Here is a 19,160-nt window from a genome sequence, read left to right as displayed (position 1 = left end):
AGACAAAGCGATAATATATATTATACGATGTAATACAACAGATAAAGTATAGCTAAGCATCACACACGCCAATAAAATAAATATGATGCCAATAAAATAAATAAAATTATACCAAAATATATATTGCTGTCTTTCTAGCACCTACATTGTGAGTGAGATGAAATATACCATAATATATCTTAATATACTGAACTATATATTCCAAGGTATCTTAAGATGCCTTGTTATAAAATATCGTAAGATACCAAAAAATATATTTTACTTAGCTATGTGTGTGGACTCTATCAAATAGTACACAAAATCTTCATAAAATATATTGTAAGATGCCATAAGATCTTTGGTATATTATTGCTGTGTTTGTAACAAAGGATATTACAAGTATAATAAATAATTAATTAAAAAATACTTCCAGAAAAAAAAATTAATCATTTAATCAAGCTAATTCTCCAATTCAATTTCTAAACAGTTAACCACAACTGAATAAATAAATTAAGAACTGAAGGTATAGTGTGGTCCATCTTTAGGGTACTGTTTGATGGTTACAGGCCTTCCCATCTTCATGTCTTCAAGGTAGAAGTACAGGGCAAAGCACCCTCCAACAACTCCAAAGAACCACATAGCCTGGTACCATACAGGAAAGCGGGGTCTCATACTTATGTCATAGCGGTCTTCACCGAAAATTTCAGCTCGGGCATGCATCTAGAAGAAAAAAATTAAATTACTTAGGTATTTCAAAAGTGCTATCACAACTATTTGACAAACACTACTATATTCTTACATATATCAACCAATTCTCTTATACCTTCTATTTTAGAAACCCTGAGTGACGTTCCAAGGCACGTCATAGGCATTAAGTTGGTAAAGCACACATACAATGAGGGTGATTAATGTTTGTAAGACATGCGAAGTACTGCTGGTGAATATCTTACAGGTTCGTTGAAATTCCTCTTCAGCTCTGGTTGATCGTATGGATAGAAAGGGTCTTTGGAGTCAGCGCCAATATCAGGCATTTTTGGGTAGTCGCCATAACCCATTTCCTCTGGGTACGGTTGATATTCCTCTATGCTCAACCCATACTTCTTGGCTGCCGCTTCGCGCTGTTCCAAGGTTACCGGGTATGGACCAGGTTTGTACTGATAATTCCAATCTGCGATTAAAAGAAGTGACGTAACAACCATAACAAGTACAATTTATCGACATCACTAAAAACGGACTTACGGTTCCGTGTAGCATTGCAAAAGATTGCAGCCGTCTTACGTACTACATTTGGATTAGTTACGATTGCCTTTTTCAGTAAAGCTGAAGCCATTTTTACTGGCCCAACCTCCAAACCTGAAATATTTTCTCCTCTATCCGAACCTTCCAAAATCAATTTGACAGCGGATAGAACAGATCAGGCTGACGCAACTAGGAACAAAAAAAGTTTTGTATGGAGTTTGTTTCGCAAATAATTGCCAGCGAAGTAAAAGAAAACGTCAGTGCTATTTATTCTGTCAAGTTTACATCAAGTCAACTGTCAAACCTAATTGTTCGAGGGAAGCTAGTGCTGTCAAACTGGTCTAACTTGACAGACATTCAGACGTACTCTCAGAGTAAACAACAGTTGAAGCGTTGAAACCTAATTGTTTTGTTTGTTATGAAGGCTTCAATGTTTTGTTCGGTATTTCGTGCAATTTATTTTTCGGTATTTAGTGAAAAAGTCGAAAAAAGTGAACCGTGATCAGAGTAAAGAGCGAGTTTGCTACAATGCCACCGAGAAAACGGTGTACTAAGTGTAAAATATGTGTCAAGCGAGCCACTCGAGAAAATCACGAAAAAGGGATTTTAAGGCGAAATTTCCCTTGGATGAAGACCGGCAAGTATTGCTTTAGATCCTTTTGACCTTATTTTGGGTCAGCAGGCTATAAACATATCGAAAATTAGATATTTTAAATTCTTTTTCGTTGTGAACTAGGGATTTACTATAACTATCGACAACTGTAGGTTTATTTGTATATCAGTGTAAATAATTTAATTAAATATGTGAAATTTCCTGAGAACAAAAATATATAACAAAATTCCACAAGCAATAAAATCAATAGCAAAACCTAAATCATTTGAAACCGCCTTAAATAATTATTTATTAGATAAAAGTTATTATTCTTTACAGGAGTTTTATGAAGATACCTTTCCGACAAAATAGAATGCTAGTTTTTTTTTAAGGTTTATTTTTACCTACATAGCTGTGCAATGTAATTAATAAGATTAGTTTTAAGTATAAGTACTTATAGTATAAGAACAAATTGCTGTGCCCTTACAAGGTCTGTATTCAATGTAATATATGAGCAATAAAGATGTTATGAGTTATGAGTTAACTTGCATGCAATATGACCATAATTAATTCATTGAAGATTTTTAGTGGAAAATTATCTATCATTTATGCATTAATGGTTATTAGTTAACATATTTTTTTATTTAGTAATTATTTAATATATTAACCTAAAATGTTAGATGGACCCGGGTACGTCCTTAAACTACGTCCAAAAGAGAGGTATGGGCATTGTGAATGTCATCTCGCTTTGTGTGGTAGGGCACAGCCAGTGGATGTCATTCCAGATCTAGAGCAGACTGGAGAAGTACCTCCACCTTACAGAAAACAGCAGCCAAATAACACTAGACCCTACTCATAGTGTTGTGTTCCTGCTGGTGAGTAAGGTTGCCAGAGCTCAACGAGGGGGGCTTACCATCAGGCGGGCCGTATGCTTGTTTGCCACCGACGTAGTATAAAAAAAAGAAAAGAAAATAATCTCTGTTTTTATGATAAATAAAGAAATATTATAGGAAATTATTACACAAATTGACTAAGTCCTTAAGTATGCATGGCATGTGTTGTAGGTACTTAGACAACGATATATATACACCTAATATATAAATATTTATAAATACATAGAAAACACCCATGACTCAGGAACAAATATTCATGCTCATCACACAAATAAATGCCCGTACCAGGATTTGAACCTGGGACCATCGGCTTCATAAGCAGGGTCACTGCCAACTAGGCTAGACCGATTCTCATGATTAACAGACATATAAATACATAAAAAGTTACAGCATTGATAAAGGGTTGTTGGTTGTTGATAACTGGATGCCAAAAAACATGATTTATAGATGCATATTAACGCTAAATAATCAGTTGATGATCTCATTACTCATTAGCAAATACTTGGAATATAATATATATTGTAGATAAAGTCATGTTTATCCAAGTCTATATGTTTTCAGATGCAGGCAGTGGATAAAAATTTGTTGGGAACGAAGACCTGATGCATCTTTCCATAGAAAAGTTACATTAATTGAAACATGTATGTGCAGATCATTTCGAAAATAAAGCTCTATTAATAAGAAAAACCTCAACTTAAAAACTGTATATAAATAATTCGGGTCCACATTAAGCCCGGCCAACGACGACAATGATTAGTCCATTCAAAGTTATCCACTGTATAATATACAACTTAAATGTGGACTCGATACTAACCTGATTTCGAGTACAACATTTGTAGACAGGAGTCTATGTTTCAACCCTCCCCATTTTATCAGTATCGATAAGAAACTCAAGCGTGTAGCGTACTACACTATTTAAATCGCTTATGTTGGTACTATGGTTTTTTGACAGTTTTTTGTCGTACATTTTGGTAATGATTTGCGAAACAAACTGATTCCACTCGCTAGTATGGGAGTCCCGTCTCTTAAAACGTAGTGATGTATGCTCTTTGGAACAGATAATAGGAAGATGTACTAATTGACGGTATATTTCTGGGTTAGTAGTGAGTAGTGCCAACATGTAAAACTAAAGACGCATATCATGCTGCATCCGAATCTCACGTCGCTCCGAAGTCTGAGCGAGACAACGCTATACCTGTATTATAACGACATCCCGCTCACACGTTGCAGCGACATGCGAATCGGATGCACTATGCAGTATGCCATGCTCATAGTGAGTATTATATTCTTTGGTGCCATGCCATGCGTTAAAAGGTTCAGGCGGCCGGAATTCAGTGAATTCAGTCTCATCACCAGTGCAACTAATAGCAGAACACAAAAATGCAATTCCAGCAATCTGCAGCGAAATTTGGCGATAACCTATTTACAAAATAGTGTGTATCCAACTTAAGCAATTATGTTGGACGTTAACGACCAAACCAAACGCACCAACTGAAAAAAAAAGCGCGGGAAACGTGAAACGCGGCGGTCTAGTTTTTTGTTTCTCGTACATTATTTTTATTGTAATATCAGGAAATCGGTAATTTGTATATAATTTTTCACATATTTTGTATATATTCTTTTATTTGTATATATAATTAGTGGATTTCTTCATAGTTGGTAAGTTTTTTCGTGTAAATTTTCTATGGGGGACGACGATCCTCCTGATCCTGGAGGTGGAAACCTCCAGGTCGGATGTAATGTGACCGTTGATTCGGCAATGGATACTGACACTTCTGTGGGTAGCAGGAGTGAACTTAAAAGAAATAAAGTACAAAAAAGATGCAAAAATTGCAATAAAAAAAGAAGGAAAAATAATGGCGGGGAATATTCGTGCGATTGCCAGGAAAACATACAAAACTCCCAAGCTCTTTCGAGTTCTAGCACGCAGCCTACCATAATCCCCTCTGACAATTTAAATACAAATATAAACAATAGCGCTATTAGCACCAAGGTTGGTAGGAACTTATTTTCAAATTCAGATGTTGCACCCTTTATGGTTCACGTCCAACTCAAACAGACTGACGCAAGCTCATCTCTGCACCCGGTATCTTTTGGGAAATTCCTCGTCAAAAAGGCCTTCAGAAACATTATTAACGGAAGTGTTAAGCGCATTGGCAGAACTCGCATAGCAATGTCATTCTCAAATTATTTAGATGCAAATTTATTTGTAACTGACCCATGTCTCGAGTTAGAGAATCTTACTGCATACATACCGTCTTTTTCTGTGACCCGTATGGGTTTGGTTCGCGGCATTCCTGCACAGTGGTCGGATGAAGAAATTTTGTCAAACATTTCCGTGCCCATTGGGTGCGGAAATGTTCTTAAAGTGCGGCGCTTAAACCATAGAGTTACGGTTAATGGTTCTGTTTCGTGGCAACCCTCTGAAACAGTTGTTTTAACTTTTGATGGCCAAGTCTTACCAAAACGGGTATTTTCGTGCTACAACTCACTGACTGTTGAATTGTATATTTTCCCCACAATTCAGTGTTATAATTGCACTAAATTCGGACACACCAAAACTAATTGCAGATCAAAACCAAAGTGTTTTAAGTGTGGTCAAATGCACTCCGGTCATACCTGTTCAGTGGAGGAAGAAGATGCCATTTGCTGCTTATGCAATGGTTTTCATTTCGCCACGAACAGGGCTTGCCCGGAGCATAAGAGACAGAAGGATATTAAAATAACTATGGCCAATAATTGTATTTCCTACGGTGAAGCTGTCAAACTACATCCTGCAGTTTCTAAATCATTCGCCGATGTCCTTCTGACACAACCACAACCACAGTTACAGTCCCAGCCAAATTTACATCACAGAGTCCATAATTCAGCCCCGAGCACAACCATGCAGTCCCATAGTTACAAAAAAACAACTTTTTTGAAGCCACGTCCAGTAAGAAAGACCATGACAGGGTATGATGTAGCAGCTCATAATGCACTAGTTAATGAGTATACCATTCCATCTCCTCCAAATGGCTGTGCACTACAGCAAGATTCTCGCAAAGAGAATACATCAGTAGCTGACGAAATTCAAGCCCTAATTAATCATTTATCTCAGCCCAATGTAAAACTACCGTCCCACGTTGCCCCCATGCTTGATGTACTTGTTACAACTATTAAAAATAATGGCCACAATTATTCAGTGGAATTGCAGAAGCATAATAAATAAAAAGCAAGATCTAATACATTTATTAAACAAATTTCAACCTTTTGTTTTTGCCCTCTCTGAGACATGGCTAAAGCCTGGAGCTCTTCTTAGAGCTACTGGATATTCATGTCTCAGAGAGGACCGTCCTGGCGGATGGGGCGGTGTAGCTCTACTCGTCAGGAATTCCATTTCATTTTCACCTTATAATCTTCCATCCCATAGCGATGATTTTTCAATTGTTGCTGCCATTGTAAATAACATCTGTATCATTTCTGTATATATACCTCATCCATCATCATCCATTTTTGATGAGCTTGAACAAATAATTTCTTCTCTCCCTAGGCCCGTGTTAATTTTAGGAGACTTTAACTCGCATCACCAGTTTTGGGGTAGTTCATCATCTAATTATAATGGAGATCGTCTCATACATATCTTAGACGAACACAACCTTTGTGTTTTAAACACTGGCTCTCCAACCCGCCGAACAGCGCCAACAGAGTCAATTAGCGCTATTGATTTATCTATTTGTTCGGTCGATCTTGCATCCTCTCTCTCTTGGCATACCTTAGATTCAACATATGGGAGTGATCACTACCCTATTATTATTACATTTCCAACTTCCATTCCTCCATCTCCAAAACCTAGCCCTAGGCTTAAGTATAATTTAAGTAATGTTGATTGGAAACTTTTCAAAAGCCGCGTAGAGGAGAAATTGTTGTGTTTGCCCACTATAGATGCTAGTAATGTAGTTAGCTGCTCAGTTGCCTTAGCCCAGACGATTAGCGAAGCAGCTGATGAAATTTTCCCTGTAAAAAACAGTGTATCAGGTAAAATACCTTCTCCTCCTTGGTGGGATGATGATTGTTCTCAAGCAATCAGAAACCGCAAGGAGGCAGAGAGAAGTTATCGTCATTCGATGACAAATGAAAATTTCGAGATATATATACAAGTTGCTCGTGAGACTAAAAAATTACTGACGTGAAACCATCCATAGTATGGAATAATATTAAAAGATTCAAACATGCTTTCAATGAGCCATCTAGACAGACACTTCCTCCTAACCTTGCTAATCAGTTCATGGACAAATTAGCACCAGCATCAGTCCCCGAAGAACATGTTTTCCACCCTGCTGCCTTTTCATTTGACTCTTCCTATTATACTGTATTTAATGGGCCTTTTAAAATAGAAGAGTTATAAGGTATACTAAGTAGTTTAAGAGATACTTCACCTGGGGATGATGGAGTCCCATATTCCTTTTTAGCAAATGCTAGTGATGGTATTCTCTCTTATTATCTGAATATAATAAATTTTGTCATCCAATCTGGTACAGTCCCGGATTCTTGGAGATCTCAAATAGTTATTCCTATATTAAAACCCAACAAACAAGCAACAGATGTTTCTTCTTATCGTCCAATTGCCCTTTCTTCAGTATTTGTTAAAGTAGCAGAACATTTGATTAAAAACAGATTAGAATATTTTGTAGAAAAAAACCAATTACTTTCTCATAGTCAGTTTGGATTCCGAAAAGGTAGATCTACCTATGATAGTTTGGGTATATTAGTTGCAGAAATTAGATTAGCATTTTCTAGAAATGAGTCTGTAGTAGCTGCTTTTCTTGATATAAGTGCCGCTTATGATAATGTTTTAGTCTCAGTATTACAAGCAAAACTTCATAGATTAGCTGTACCAATAATGTTAAGCAATTTCATAATAAATCTTTTATCAGAAAGGTCCATTAGCCTTCTTATAGATGACAACAATAGGATTTCCCGTTTAGTTTGGAGAGGTCTTCCACAAGGTTCCGTATTAAGTCCATTGCTATATAATATCTACACATCCGATTTAGAGTCATCCTTAAATGGCACTGTCAGAATTTTGCAATATGCTGATGATTTATTATTATATTCACCAAACCTTTCTATTGAACAGGCCAGTAGATCCATTACTTGTTCTTTGGGTTTATTGAAGTTATGGTTAGATTCAAATGGTCTGGAACTCTCAGTTCCTAAAAGTGTTGTAGTTTTGTTTACTAGAAAACTGTTTCCTCCTCCAATCAATGTGCAATTTAATAACTGCTCCATTCCCATTAAAGATAAAACCAAGTTCCTAGGTGTTATTTTAGATAATAAATTAACAGGTCTTCCACATTGTGATTACATAGTTTCTAAATGTGAAAAAAATATTAATATCCTTAGGTGTGTTTCAGGAGTTTGGTGGGGTTCGCATCCTCTTTGCATAAAATTAATGTATAATGCCTTGATAAGAAGTATTCTAGATTATGGAACATTTTTGTTAGAGCCAGGATTTGTAGCAGGCTTCCAAAAATTAGATCGTATTCAATCAAAAGCCCTGAGAATGATATGCGGTGCCATGAATTCAAGCCCTATCAATGCTATGCAAGTTGAGTGTGCTGAGCCTCCACTCCATTTACGACGCCAATATCTTTGTGATAGGTTTATTTTCCGCTGCTCCCAATTTTCTAATCATCAACTCTGGGTTATCTTGTCTAACCTCCTGCTTCAAATAACTACTTCTAACTACTGGAAGCACAAGAGTCCTCCATGTTTGATTAAAAGTTTTCAAAAACTTAAATCTATTTCAGCTCCCACTGTTAGCTCTTCAACACTTCCCATTTTCCAGTATGAATATGAATCTGTAATACTTGATCCTCCAGTTCTCCTTAATATCGGCATTTCTAAGAATGATGTTGAACAAAATCAACAATTCCTGGGATTCATTGGAACAGATGGCCTAGCTGCTGATCATATATACACAGATGCTTCTAAGATGTCTGACAATGGGTGTGTTGGCATTGGTGTACTTCTCACCCAGTCTAATATTTACCAAAAAATAAAGTTGCCTCCAGAGTCCTCTGTGTACAGTGGCGAGTGCTTTGGAATTCTGAAAGCAATAGAATTCATCATTATAATGCATCTTAAAAAAACTATTATTTTCTCAGATTCTCTAAGTTCACTTCAGGCAATAGCTAAATTTCCTTTCAAATCTAAATCTAATAACCCAATTATTTATCAAATCCGTAGCCAACTGTTAAAATGTCGTCTTAAAGGGTATTCGGTTTCCATTGCCTGGATCCCTGGACACAGAGGGATTAAAGGCAATGAAAGGGTGGATGACTTGGCTCGAGATGCCATTAGTTCTGGGGACATGTTTCCGTTTAGGAATGTTGCTGAAGACCTGTTGGCACTGCCTAAATTATATCTAAGAATGGAATGGACAAAATTATGGGCATCTGGTGCGGGTGCCGCTGCGTTACATTATCGTAGCATACAAACAACAATTCCTGCCAAACCTTGGTTTGCTAAAATCTCTTTGCCAAAGCCTGCAACTAGTATGTTGATTCGTATGAGATTGGGCCATGTATGTACACCGGAACACCTGAAACTACAAAATCGTGTGGCCAGTTCTGCATGTATTTGTGGAACTGATCCCGCTGATCTTAATCATATCTTTTTTTCTGGTAATTGTAACCTATATGACCGTTCTATATTATTAAGACAGCTGTCAGATTTAAAAGTTCCGTTTCCCACATCTATTACAACACTCCTGTATATTAATGATTCATCTCCATATATATTTAAATCATTGTATTCTTTTATTTCACGTCACAACATTAAACTTTAAATTATTTGAATTATTAACCTTTTCCTGATCCTTTTCCAAAATTCCGTCCTACCCGTTTTAATGTAATCCTTAATTCCGTTTCCCCGTTTTACTCGTCTGGCTGAATGCGCCAGGAGCGCGAAGCCATTAAAAAAAAAAAAAAAAAAAAAAAAACGCACCAACTGACACGACACGACACAGAGTGACAGAACGTAAAACAAGGTTAAAATATTTAAATAACCCAAAGTTTTGGAATACTGTGCCTAGTCAAGTTATTTCACATTTCAGCTCAATGTCTAAAGAATAAGAGGCTTAAAAAATATCCGCATGATGGGCAATGAGGGTTCACAACTAAGTGGCTTGGAGATTGAAGAGAAGGCGGCTGAGATAACAGACTTTTGGGCCCATTATAGAGCGACGATAAACGATAGTTGTAGTTATTTCAGCTTAAAAAGTGATGGTTCTGTGTCTGTTTTTAAAGGGGAAGTGGTGTCGGGCCCTCTATGGACAATGTCAACACCTCTGGAAAAATTCTCTAACGTATGTACTTTTTCCTGTTTCATCCACAGAAATTTTCTCTATAAAATACAACGCAAGATTTATGAGTACCTAACATAAAATATTATGTCTTAACAGTTGGTATATTGGTTTTAAGAATTTACACTAACAAACTAAATCTATCAATATTTACAGATGGTCCAGAGTCACTACAATAAACATAATCTGTTAACCCCTGTTTTCAGAACTTGTTGAAGTACAGACACCCATGTATCTTGCGCTATGTGTCAGCATGGCAGCAAAGATCTACTTTTTACCTGGCCACAGAGTATGTGCAACCACTGGCACAGGTGCTTGGCTCCTTGACTCCGCTCCAGATATGCATTGGCTTGAATAACATACTGAGAGCATTAGTATTTCTACATCAACAGGTCTGGTTATTTTTATATAGCACATGTTAGTTAAAAATATAGAAATTATATTAATTTCCTCAAACTATCACCATACCAAATTTTGTCTTAATCGGTACAGCGGTTTAAGTGTGAAGAAGTATCAGACATACATAACAACTTAATAAAAAAAAAATTTGTTGGGATTATGACAGCCCAAGGAGTCATGTTTTTTAGTTGTATGTATGTCTAATTATTTGGCAACCATACAGCTGATCCCACTTGACAGATATCAACATATAAAGTTTAATTTGATTTGCCTCAGTGTGAGAATGATATAGGGTATAGTAAAACAATCATAAGTTCAAAATGGCAGATCAAAGCGCCAATATCGCTTACAGAGCCCTATCACTTTTGAGTTTTTAATTTTTATAATTTGACATGTTACCAGGCTGGAATGTCACACAACAATGTGAGTATGCAGGCCATATATGTCACTGGGGATGGGCAATGGAAACTTGGCGGCTTGCAGTATCTCTGCTCGTTCCAAGAGCTTACAGCTGCTTATTTGAAGCATGCTCGGATACATAGGTTGGTGGTTATATTTATTGTATTATAATTATAATATTAGTATTTTCTTGTACAATATTTTGCAGCCAATCTTAATGCAGTTCTACATTTTGTTTTGATTTACTGAAAAGTTTACTATGTTTCAATTCAAACATGTCAATTGTTGTCTTTAGATATGACAAGGCTGTAGACCCTAATGAGGATTCTCAAGAAGTCACAAAGAATGTGGACCAGTATGGCTTTGCTGCCCTCGTAGATGATGTGTTTGCGGGACATGAAGATGGTATATTCTACCTTTTTCAATAAGGCCAGAGTCTAGTAAATTAAGAAGATTGATAGCCACTAAACAACATTGAAGAGTTATTCGCTTATGAAAAATGCCACCCTACTGTTATTTATATTTCATAACTCATAACATAAAATTGGACTTGACAGTTATAGTCACAAAAGCAGATTTGAAGCATTTTAAGCCCTTAGAAAAGGTTTTAAAATCTTGAAATGTGATGGGGGCATCGTGAAGAATATGTTTATTTATTGTATTGGACGACCATCTGGCCTAGTGGATGGTGACCCTGCTTATGAAGCTGATGGTCCCAGGTTCGAATCCTGGTAAGGGCATTTATTTGTGTGATGAACACATATTTGTTCCTGAGTCATGGGTGTTTTTCTATGTATATAAGTATGTATTAATCAATATACATATGTATATTGTCACCTAGCACCAATAGCACAAGCTTTGCTTAGTTTTGTGCTAGATTGATTTGTGTAAGATTGTCCCCAAATATTTATGCATGTGACAACATCCAGGAAAGTCGGATTTTAGGTTAAGTTATGTATTTGTATAAAGTTACGGTACAGCTTGTATATGTATAAAATTAAAATAGTGAAAAGGCAAGCAAGTAACAAGTAAAGGCAAACTAGCAGTTGTAGGTGTTATATGAAGTTACACATATGCTCAATAGCCGGGTCCACACAGAGCGAGCATACGTGCGAGGCAATTTCCTCACGCAAAAACCGGCCTCGCTCATCTGAGCGAGGAAAACCCATGCGCCGCCTCGGCTGAGGCGCGTCTACACTGGCCGGTTTTTGCGTGAGGAAATTGCCTCGCACGTATGCTCGCTCTGTGTGGACCCGGCTGTTTACAATCAATCTAAACAATTATTTTAAGATACTCTTTTTAACTCGCATATAAATTTTATGTTTTCAGATCAAGTACCCCATTTAAAAGAATTTAAACAATACTGCAGAAATAGTCTTCAACATAGTAACCCTGAGATGCGACCTAGTCTCAAAGAGGTCCTTCAACACAGCTTCTATAATCACGAATTTATTTCTATTTATAAATTCCTTAATTTCCTACCTCTGAAAAGTGAAGAAGAAAGAAGCGAATTCTTTTCGACCATTTTAGAGACACTTAAATGCTACCATGAAGAAACTGTTGCCAAACAATTGGGTGGTCTGTTACTTTCTAGATTAACTATGTTAGACCAAACGGCAAGAAAGGATGTAATCCCATTCATCTTAAAACCAAAGCACGGTAACAATAACAGATATTTACTAGTGTTTTTACCTACCAAAAAGATACAGCATTAAAATATCTCCTCTTTTTTTCCAGAGCGGTCACAAAATTGTGAATACCCCGGATTTTTCAGTATTAGCGTGTTTAAAGAACACGTTAAACCAAGACTTATGCAGTTGTTTGGAGTTAGAGACAGCCAAATACGGATGTTGCTGCTGACACATTTTTCCAAATATGTTCACGTATTTTCACATGAAGAACTCTCCCAACACATACTTCCAGAGGTAAATGAGATTGTTTCATTAAAAAATTATATTAAAGTGTCCGTTAAAAAATAAAAATGTTTATCATTGTTACAGTTACTGCTCGGAATCAAAGACACAGATGACAATTTGGTTGCTTCTACTCTTATATGCTTGAGTGAACTAGTACCTATATTAGGAGCTAGCACAGTTATAGGCGGCAAGAGGTCCAAATACTTTACCGACGGGCGCCCCAACTCAAAGAGCAGCCCTCATGTGCCGCCGCTGGGCCGGACCCCTGATAACACTTTTGCACAAAGGAAGTCTCTCAAAGACTTATCATGTTCTGAAGAAACATTCAAACACAATGATGAGAAGGCTGAGGTTTATGACGCTGAAAACATCTCACATTTGATTGAAAGGCCTTCTCCGGTGGGTGGAGAGTCTGTAGAAATAGAAACGGTAAGAATAAACTCGAATGTAGCAGAAGCAAGTGAAGACGATTGGAGTGACTGGGACAATACTAATAACGCAAAAAACGCTTCATTTAACCATCCAGATATTAAAGAGTTTGAGGATATCCCTCTAGCCGTCAGTAGCGAAGTCACAAATCAAAAACCATTGGTTAAATCTTCACTTCTACAAAAAGCCGCAATACAAGCAAAGAAAAACATAATTGATATTTCAGAGTTGGACATAAAGAATCAGAAATTTGAAAATATAAAGAAAGCTGCGGATGAGTTTGATTTCTTTGCGGACATGACCCCGGTCATAGAAAAACCAACTATGAGTGCAGTTGCGGCCGCGGCTGACAGCCTGTTGTCGTCCAGCAGCAAGCTGGCCTTCGTCCCGGACGACGGCGCTGACGGGAGCGAGGGCTGGGGGGAGAACTGGAATGACTAGGACTAGACCAGTGGTTATGACTCAAACACAAACATTCGGTAGAGTATTTATTGAATATGAGACAATTGGTACAAGCTATATCAATCATGATGAACTGTTCATTTGTTTCCTAGATGAAATGTAAATATGTACTATAGAATATTAAGATGGAAACACGAGGTACTATGGATAGACATATGATTGTAATTAATTAAATCATTTATTATTGTTTTTTTCTATATTTCTTTATTTATAAACAATTCGTGATAGGAGAAAGTGGCATGTGAGTTATTATCAATGATCGTGGGAAACATTCTAATAAAATAGGAATAAGCAATCATGTTTAACGTTAAGTTTATTGCATTTAGAAGTTTAATCAAAAGTATATCATTACGGCAATTAAAAAATATATAGACTAGCTTTATATACACGTATACAAAGACTCAAATCCTTTTACACCAAATCTATCCAGCAGAAAATTATAAATTGTCCCATAGGTACAATACGATTTTAGCGTACGTTGGGTACTTATGAGATAATAAATACCGTAAGTGGGGAGCCGAGGTAAAAAAGGGCAACAAGAATAGGGCCAGTACAGCGGTGTCATGCACACGAATTCGAGCCAATCCTGCAGTCTAACGCCACAACGCAATTGATTGATAAGTTCGTATCACGCCCGCGATTGATCGCAGCTAGTTGCGTTAGACTGCAAGATTGGCTCGAATTCGTGAGTGACACCGCTGAACTACTAGCACCATTGTTAGTGCCCGTAAGGCCCGTCCTTTGATATATGTCAATGACTGTCGTATGCAAAAGCAGCACTCAATGCGTTAAGGAGTGAAACTGAAACATATACTTAGTAATATTCCCATCAGATATATATATCGGAGCGGTCGAGGTGCTCATAAATATCTGAACACAACTCTATTGTCAAGGCGCTAGAGGGCGTATTCAGAGATTTTTGAACATTCGGCCGCTCCAATATCTTATGGCGACTGTACAATACACATACAGCGTAAATAACTCACAATTGTTGTTAGTTTTTTGGTCTCATACACGAGTATATTAAACTATTGGTCTGATACAATTTCGTGCAATAGTTACTGATAAATAAGTGCAATATTGGCTCGTATACTCAAAGAAATGTATGTTATCCCTTTTTGGGGTATCTTCGGAAACTGGTTAGTTCCTGAAATCGCAAATTTCTTGAGAGCGACACTTTCAAACACGCCTTACAATGTAAAGTACAAAGTGCTTCTAGGTTAGTGATGGTTCCGAAGTTACCCTAATACACCTTACTTTGAAAATTATAATTAACTATGTCAATAAAACACGTATCAATTTTCTAAAAATCAGACATTCCTTGATGACGCTGCCCGTGCTAAAAAGCCGTACGATAAGTGTCAAAAGTGAAAAATAGCCCAAGGATCAGTGTAGTGACATATTATTTATAATACACACTTTATAAATTATTGCTACTTACATTATTGGTATTCTATTTGTTACATAATTTATTATTACCTTAACTACTCATCCACTTTGCGAAAGTACATTATACACATGTTTCCGTCAAATTAAAAACTTCATAATTCAGAGCATATTATATTTATATAAACATACACCGTGTTTTTATTTCGTTAATTTCAAGGGTGCATTCCTGAGCTTAAATTAAGTGACTTTCTCAAAGACACCGGTACTCTACTTAACTCCATTTCGGAGATAATCAATAATATAGTTTTATCTTATAATAAGGCCCTTACGAGCGTGTACACTTGGCTTCGCGCTTGATTAGTGTTTAGTACGAGTTTATACATTTGCTACGTACTGTCTCGGACGATCTATGTTCGAAATGACAGTGATATATAACAGTTTTCAATGGTTTGGTTGGGTTAAATATAATGCCCGGGTTACAACAACGCTATATGCAATATTAAAATACTTTTTACAAAAAATATATAAAATTTTGAACATTACGCAATTTAGTTTCCTTAAACTTCTTATACCCTGAAGTTAACGGAATTAAAAAAAACACGGTGTATTTTAACGTAAGTCCCAAAATAACTAAAACAAATGAGTATCTATCTACTTATGCCATTATTTAGGCACCGTATGCATTTGCAATGTGCACTATTGCTACCTTAACACGTAATGTTAAGTTTTATTTATGTTTAGTCACAGTCACGTTATGGCTTATTATTAAATACTGATCATAGCTTAGCATTGCCCTTGCCTTCCCGCCTGGGAATCGGTACGTTATAATATATAACATAGATCCACGAGGAGATAAAACCAACAAAGTAGCCTACATCTATTCCTAAAGTTTTTTTTTTTAACTAATACAAATCGGTTTATGAGTTTTACTGTGAAAAAGAATCAGATCTCGTATTTACAGCACTAGTAAGAATTTAATGGGATATATCTAGAACCAGTGCCAGCAAGCACCATAGCAAAACTCATTGAATTCTATGTATGAAAGATTGTAATAATTCAGCTCCGTCTGCTGGGCCTGGGTCTCTGATGCGCGAGAGTTTGGGCTATAGTCCCCACGCTGGCCTAAAGCGGGTTGGTGACTTCACAAACACCTTTGAATGTTTTCTCGGATGTATGATCACAATGTTGTCCTTCATCTAAAAGCTAGTTACAAATGATATTCCGTATATGAGTTCCGAAAAACTCATTGGTACGACTTGAATCTGGGCGTCACACTGCCACCACCGCTTCTCTAAGTTCTATATTAATATACCTACACCGTAAAACATGCGATTATCTGATTCCCTTTCCGCCAGGGTTACTTATACCTACTAAAACCTTCTAAATTTAATCAGACCTGTAAACTAGGTAGAAGAATAAATGCTGGAAGCATACAGGTTTCGACTGGCGTGACTAATAAAGTGGAAGAGCTTTAAAGATATTGGCTTTGACCAATTTTCCTTAACACTCGGGCTAAAATAGTTATCTCGGAGACAGCACCTTTCCCTGACTCTATTTATATGAAAGTCTGTCACTAAAAATACGTGGTGGCCGAAAAATACGTTAGCAAAGAATTTCTAGGAATAATTTTCTTACATCCTTTACAAAATGTCATTTAAAATTGAATCTACATTATTTTATCTTAAAACGTATTGTCTTCATAATATTCGCATTAATACAAAATTGATACAAAAACATTTATTAACAACAATTAACACATTCACCGCTGAGCTATGGTCGTAGCCGATAATATAGGTTTCCCGGTATGTAGAGGAAATGCTTCATAGAGGCAAACGACGATGTGTCGTGATTAGCGCAGAATGGGTTAACATCATTAACAATATGCCGCAGTAAATAAAATTGCCGACGTATTTTTGGGCCAACCTGTAATAACGACGCCTAGCACATCTTGCTTCGTTATCTACCTCTCCTATCACTATTGCCAAAGAGAATCGTATCTCATCAGAGAATCTAAGTAACATGGTGTTCTAATAGTTTTAATCATGTGTCTAAAGATGGCAGTAAATTTACTGAGACTACAAATTTTTTGACAATCCTCTATTTCAAATTCTCTTTTCTATTGCATATTGCGAGCGATAGAGTAAATAGACAAACGAAGTGGAAGAAGAAAATTATCCTGTGTCAAAGTAACTTATTCTGATATTTAAAATTATAATTACATAAATATTTACAGTGTTAACTCATTTCAAATGAATATAATAAATTATTACCAGCAGCAAATTTCTTGTCTGGAATCAAATGGTACGGTTTGTTTTGACTTGTCTTAATAAGTTAGAATTAAGTACAATTTATTAGAATATTTTGTACTTATTTGATGTAAGTCCCCATAATTTAATTCCAATTTAAGAAAAAAACAAAGCTCTGAATTACATTACATTAATCTAACATAATAGCCACTAATTTTGCAAGACCATGTAGGTATTAATAGATTAAGATCTGTTTTGTCAAAATATTTTTAATATAGCTAACAATAGAAAACCCCTTATTTAATAATCGACTAGTTCGTACACATCAGGAAAAACTTATTAAGATCAATATTCATACATAATAGGAACTAGAAAATAAATATTCTCTAAAAGCTAGCCTTAAAAATTAGATCATTAAACAGTTGGATGATAATTTACGTGATCAGTTTCTAGCACAGAGAAATAAGTAAACATAGAGTGCATGCTCACTCCATACACCAGTTTTCTTTCCTAATAAACGCTTATTATTTTCGTAGTCGACATCTAGCGTCAAGTAGCTGATTTATCAGAACTGCTACGTGACAATAGATGTCGCGACGAACGAAAATTCTAATGCTCAACAATTTTCAGCTAATATTATAACCGGATTAACCGGAACTCTATTTTCAACTCCTTCTGCTTGTAATATTAGTTGAAAATTGTTGAGCAATACACTTTTCGTCATTCGCGACACTCGTGACATAAATGTTTCTCTATGGTTTCTAGTCACAAATTACCCAGCTATAAACTTAAGTAGGTGTTATATTCTTATTACTAAACTTAAAAATAAAACAAACGCATTGATATGGACAGGTGAAGCCAACTAACACGTTTCACGCAATACTATAAATTATGAAAATACTGCAATGGTTAAGCGAATAACATAATCAATTGAAATACATGTAATAGTTTCAATGATGGAACTAACACGCACTAAAGATAGACCCTGGCTAACGAAAGTTGAGCCCACTTCATAAAAACTATTTCAATAAATCAAAGATTAATTTTCAGTTACATTTTAAATTTTGTAATACTTATATTTTTCTAAACATTTACCTAGATTAAACGTTATAACGTATCAACCGTTAACATTACTATTTAACTAAAGACAGTCAACTCCTCCTCCACACAAAGTCGCGTTTGACGCGATCTTCGTCGTTATTGCATATCACCCAACGTACAATTATCTGGCCCAGAAATAATAATTTATCGTATTTTGAAACCCTAGGCAGATAAGCAGTTTTTATTATTTATGTTATACGTTTATTAATACTTTCGTTAACCAGTTTCTAAAACGTTAAAATAGTACCTACTTTCAGGGATTGGAACCTCTCTTGGAGTACGGGACTTTTAATATTAAAGTACCCTGTTCTTTAGGATGAGTTACGTCTATTATTGACTGACACGCTCTCTCACAACCTCACGAGCCAAGACGAGACGATCTTGGCCGAAACACAGCCGATTGCAACCATATGACACACATGGCTTAAGCCCGTCACAGACGGAGCGATAATATATATTAATATTATTAATATACTGTAAGATACCAACAGATATCTTAGAGTATAGCTAAGCACCAGACACGCCAACGATATAAAAATTACATAACGCTGTCTGTCTAGCACCTACATTGTGAGAGAGGCGAAATTTACCAGAATATATCGTAATATACCAAGCTATAGTTACATCGCAAGGTATTTTAGGATGCCTTGCTATAACCAAAATACCAAATATATAGCACGCAGCTATAATATATATTATAGCTGCGTGTGTGGACTCTGTCAAATGGTACGTAATATATATATATATATATATATATATATATATATATAT

The 19,160-nt window shown here is 36.2% G+C and overlaps 2 protein-coding genes across 2 annotated transcripts; one reads left to right on the top strand and one right to left on the bottom strand.

Annotated features, from left to right (window-relative positions):
* Positions 1-406: 406 nt before the first annotated feature.
* On the bottom strand, positions 407-1,388 carry LOC133523799 (NADH dehydrogenase [ubiquinone] 1 beta subcomplex subunit 8, mitochondrial). The gene is made up of 3 exons (XM_061859536.1): positions 1,219-1,388; positions 930-1,147; positions 407-699 (listed from the first exon to the last, which is right to left on the bottom strand). The coding sequence occupies exons 1-3, from the start codon at positions 1,307-1,309 to the stop codon at positions 490-492; spliced, it is 519 nt and encodes a 172-aa protein (XP_061715520.1). The 5' UTR covers positions 1,310-1,388; the 3' UTR covers positions 407-489.
* Positions 1,389-8,729: 7,341 nt separating this feature from the next.
* LOC133523761 (protein-associating with the carboxyl-terminal domain of ezrin) lies at positions 8,730-13,848 on the top strand. The gene is made up of 7 exons (XM_061859485.1): positions 8,730-10,051; positions 10,255-10,440; positions 10,850-10,989; positions 11,142-11,251; positions 12,176-12,505; positions 12,584-12,771; positions 12,847-13,848. Exons 1-7 carry the CDS (start codon positions 9,839-9,841, stop codon positions 13,630-13,632), a joined length of 1,953 nt encoding a protein of 650 aa, XP_061715469.1. The 5' UTR covers positions 8,730-9,838; the 3' UTR covers positions 13,633-13,848.
* The last annotated feature ends 5,312 nt before the right edge of the window (positions 13,849-19,160 follow it).

The sequence above is a fragment of the Cydia pomonella genome, chromosome 1 (assembly GCF_033807575.1).
Source record: "Cydia pomonella isolate Wapato2018A chromosome 1, ilCydPomo1, whole genome shotgun sequence".
NCBI lineage: Eukaryota > Metazoa > Arthropoda > Insecta > Lepidoptera > Tortricidae > Cydia > Cydia pomonella.
This window is presented reverse-complemented; position numbering and strand designations above follow the sequence as displayed.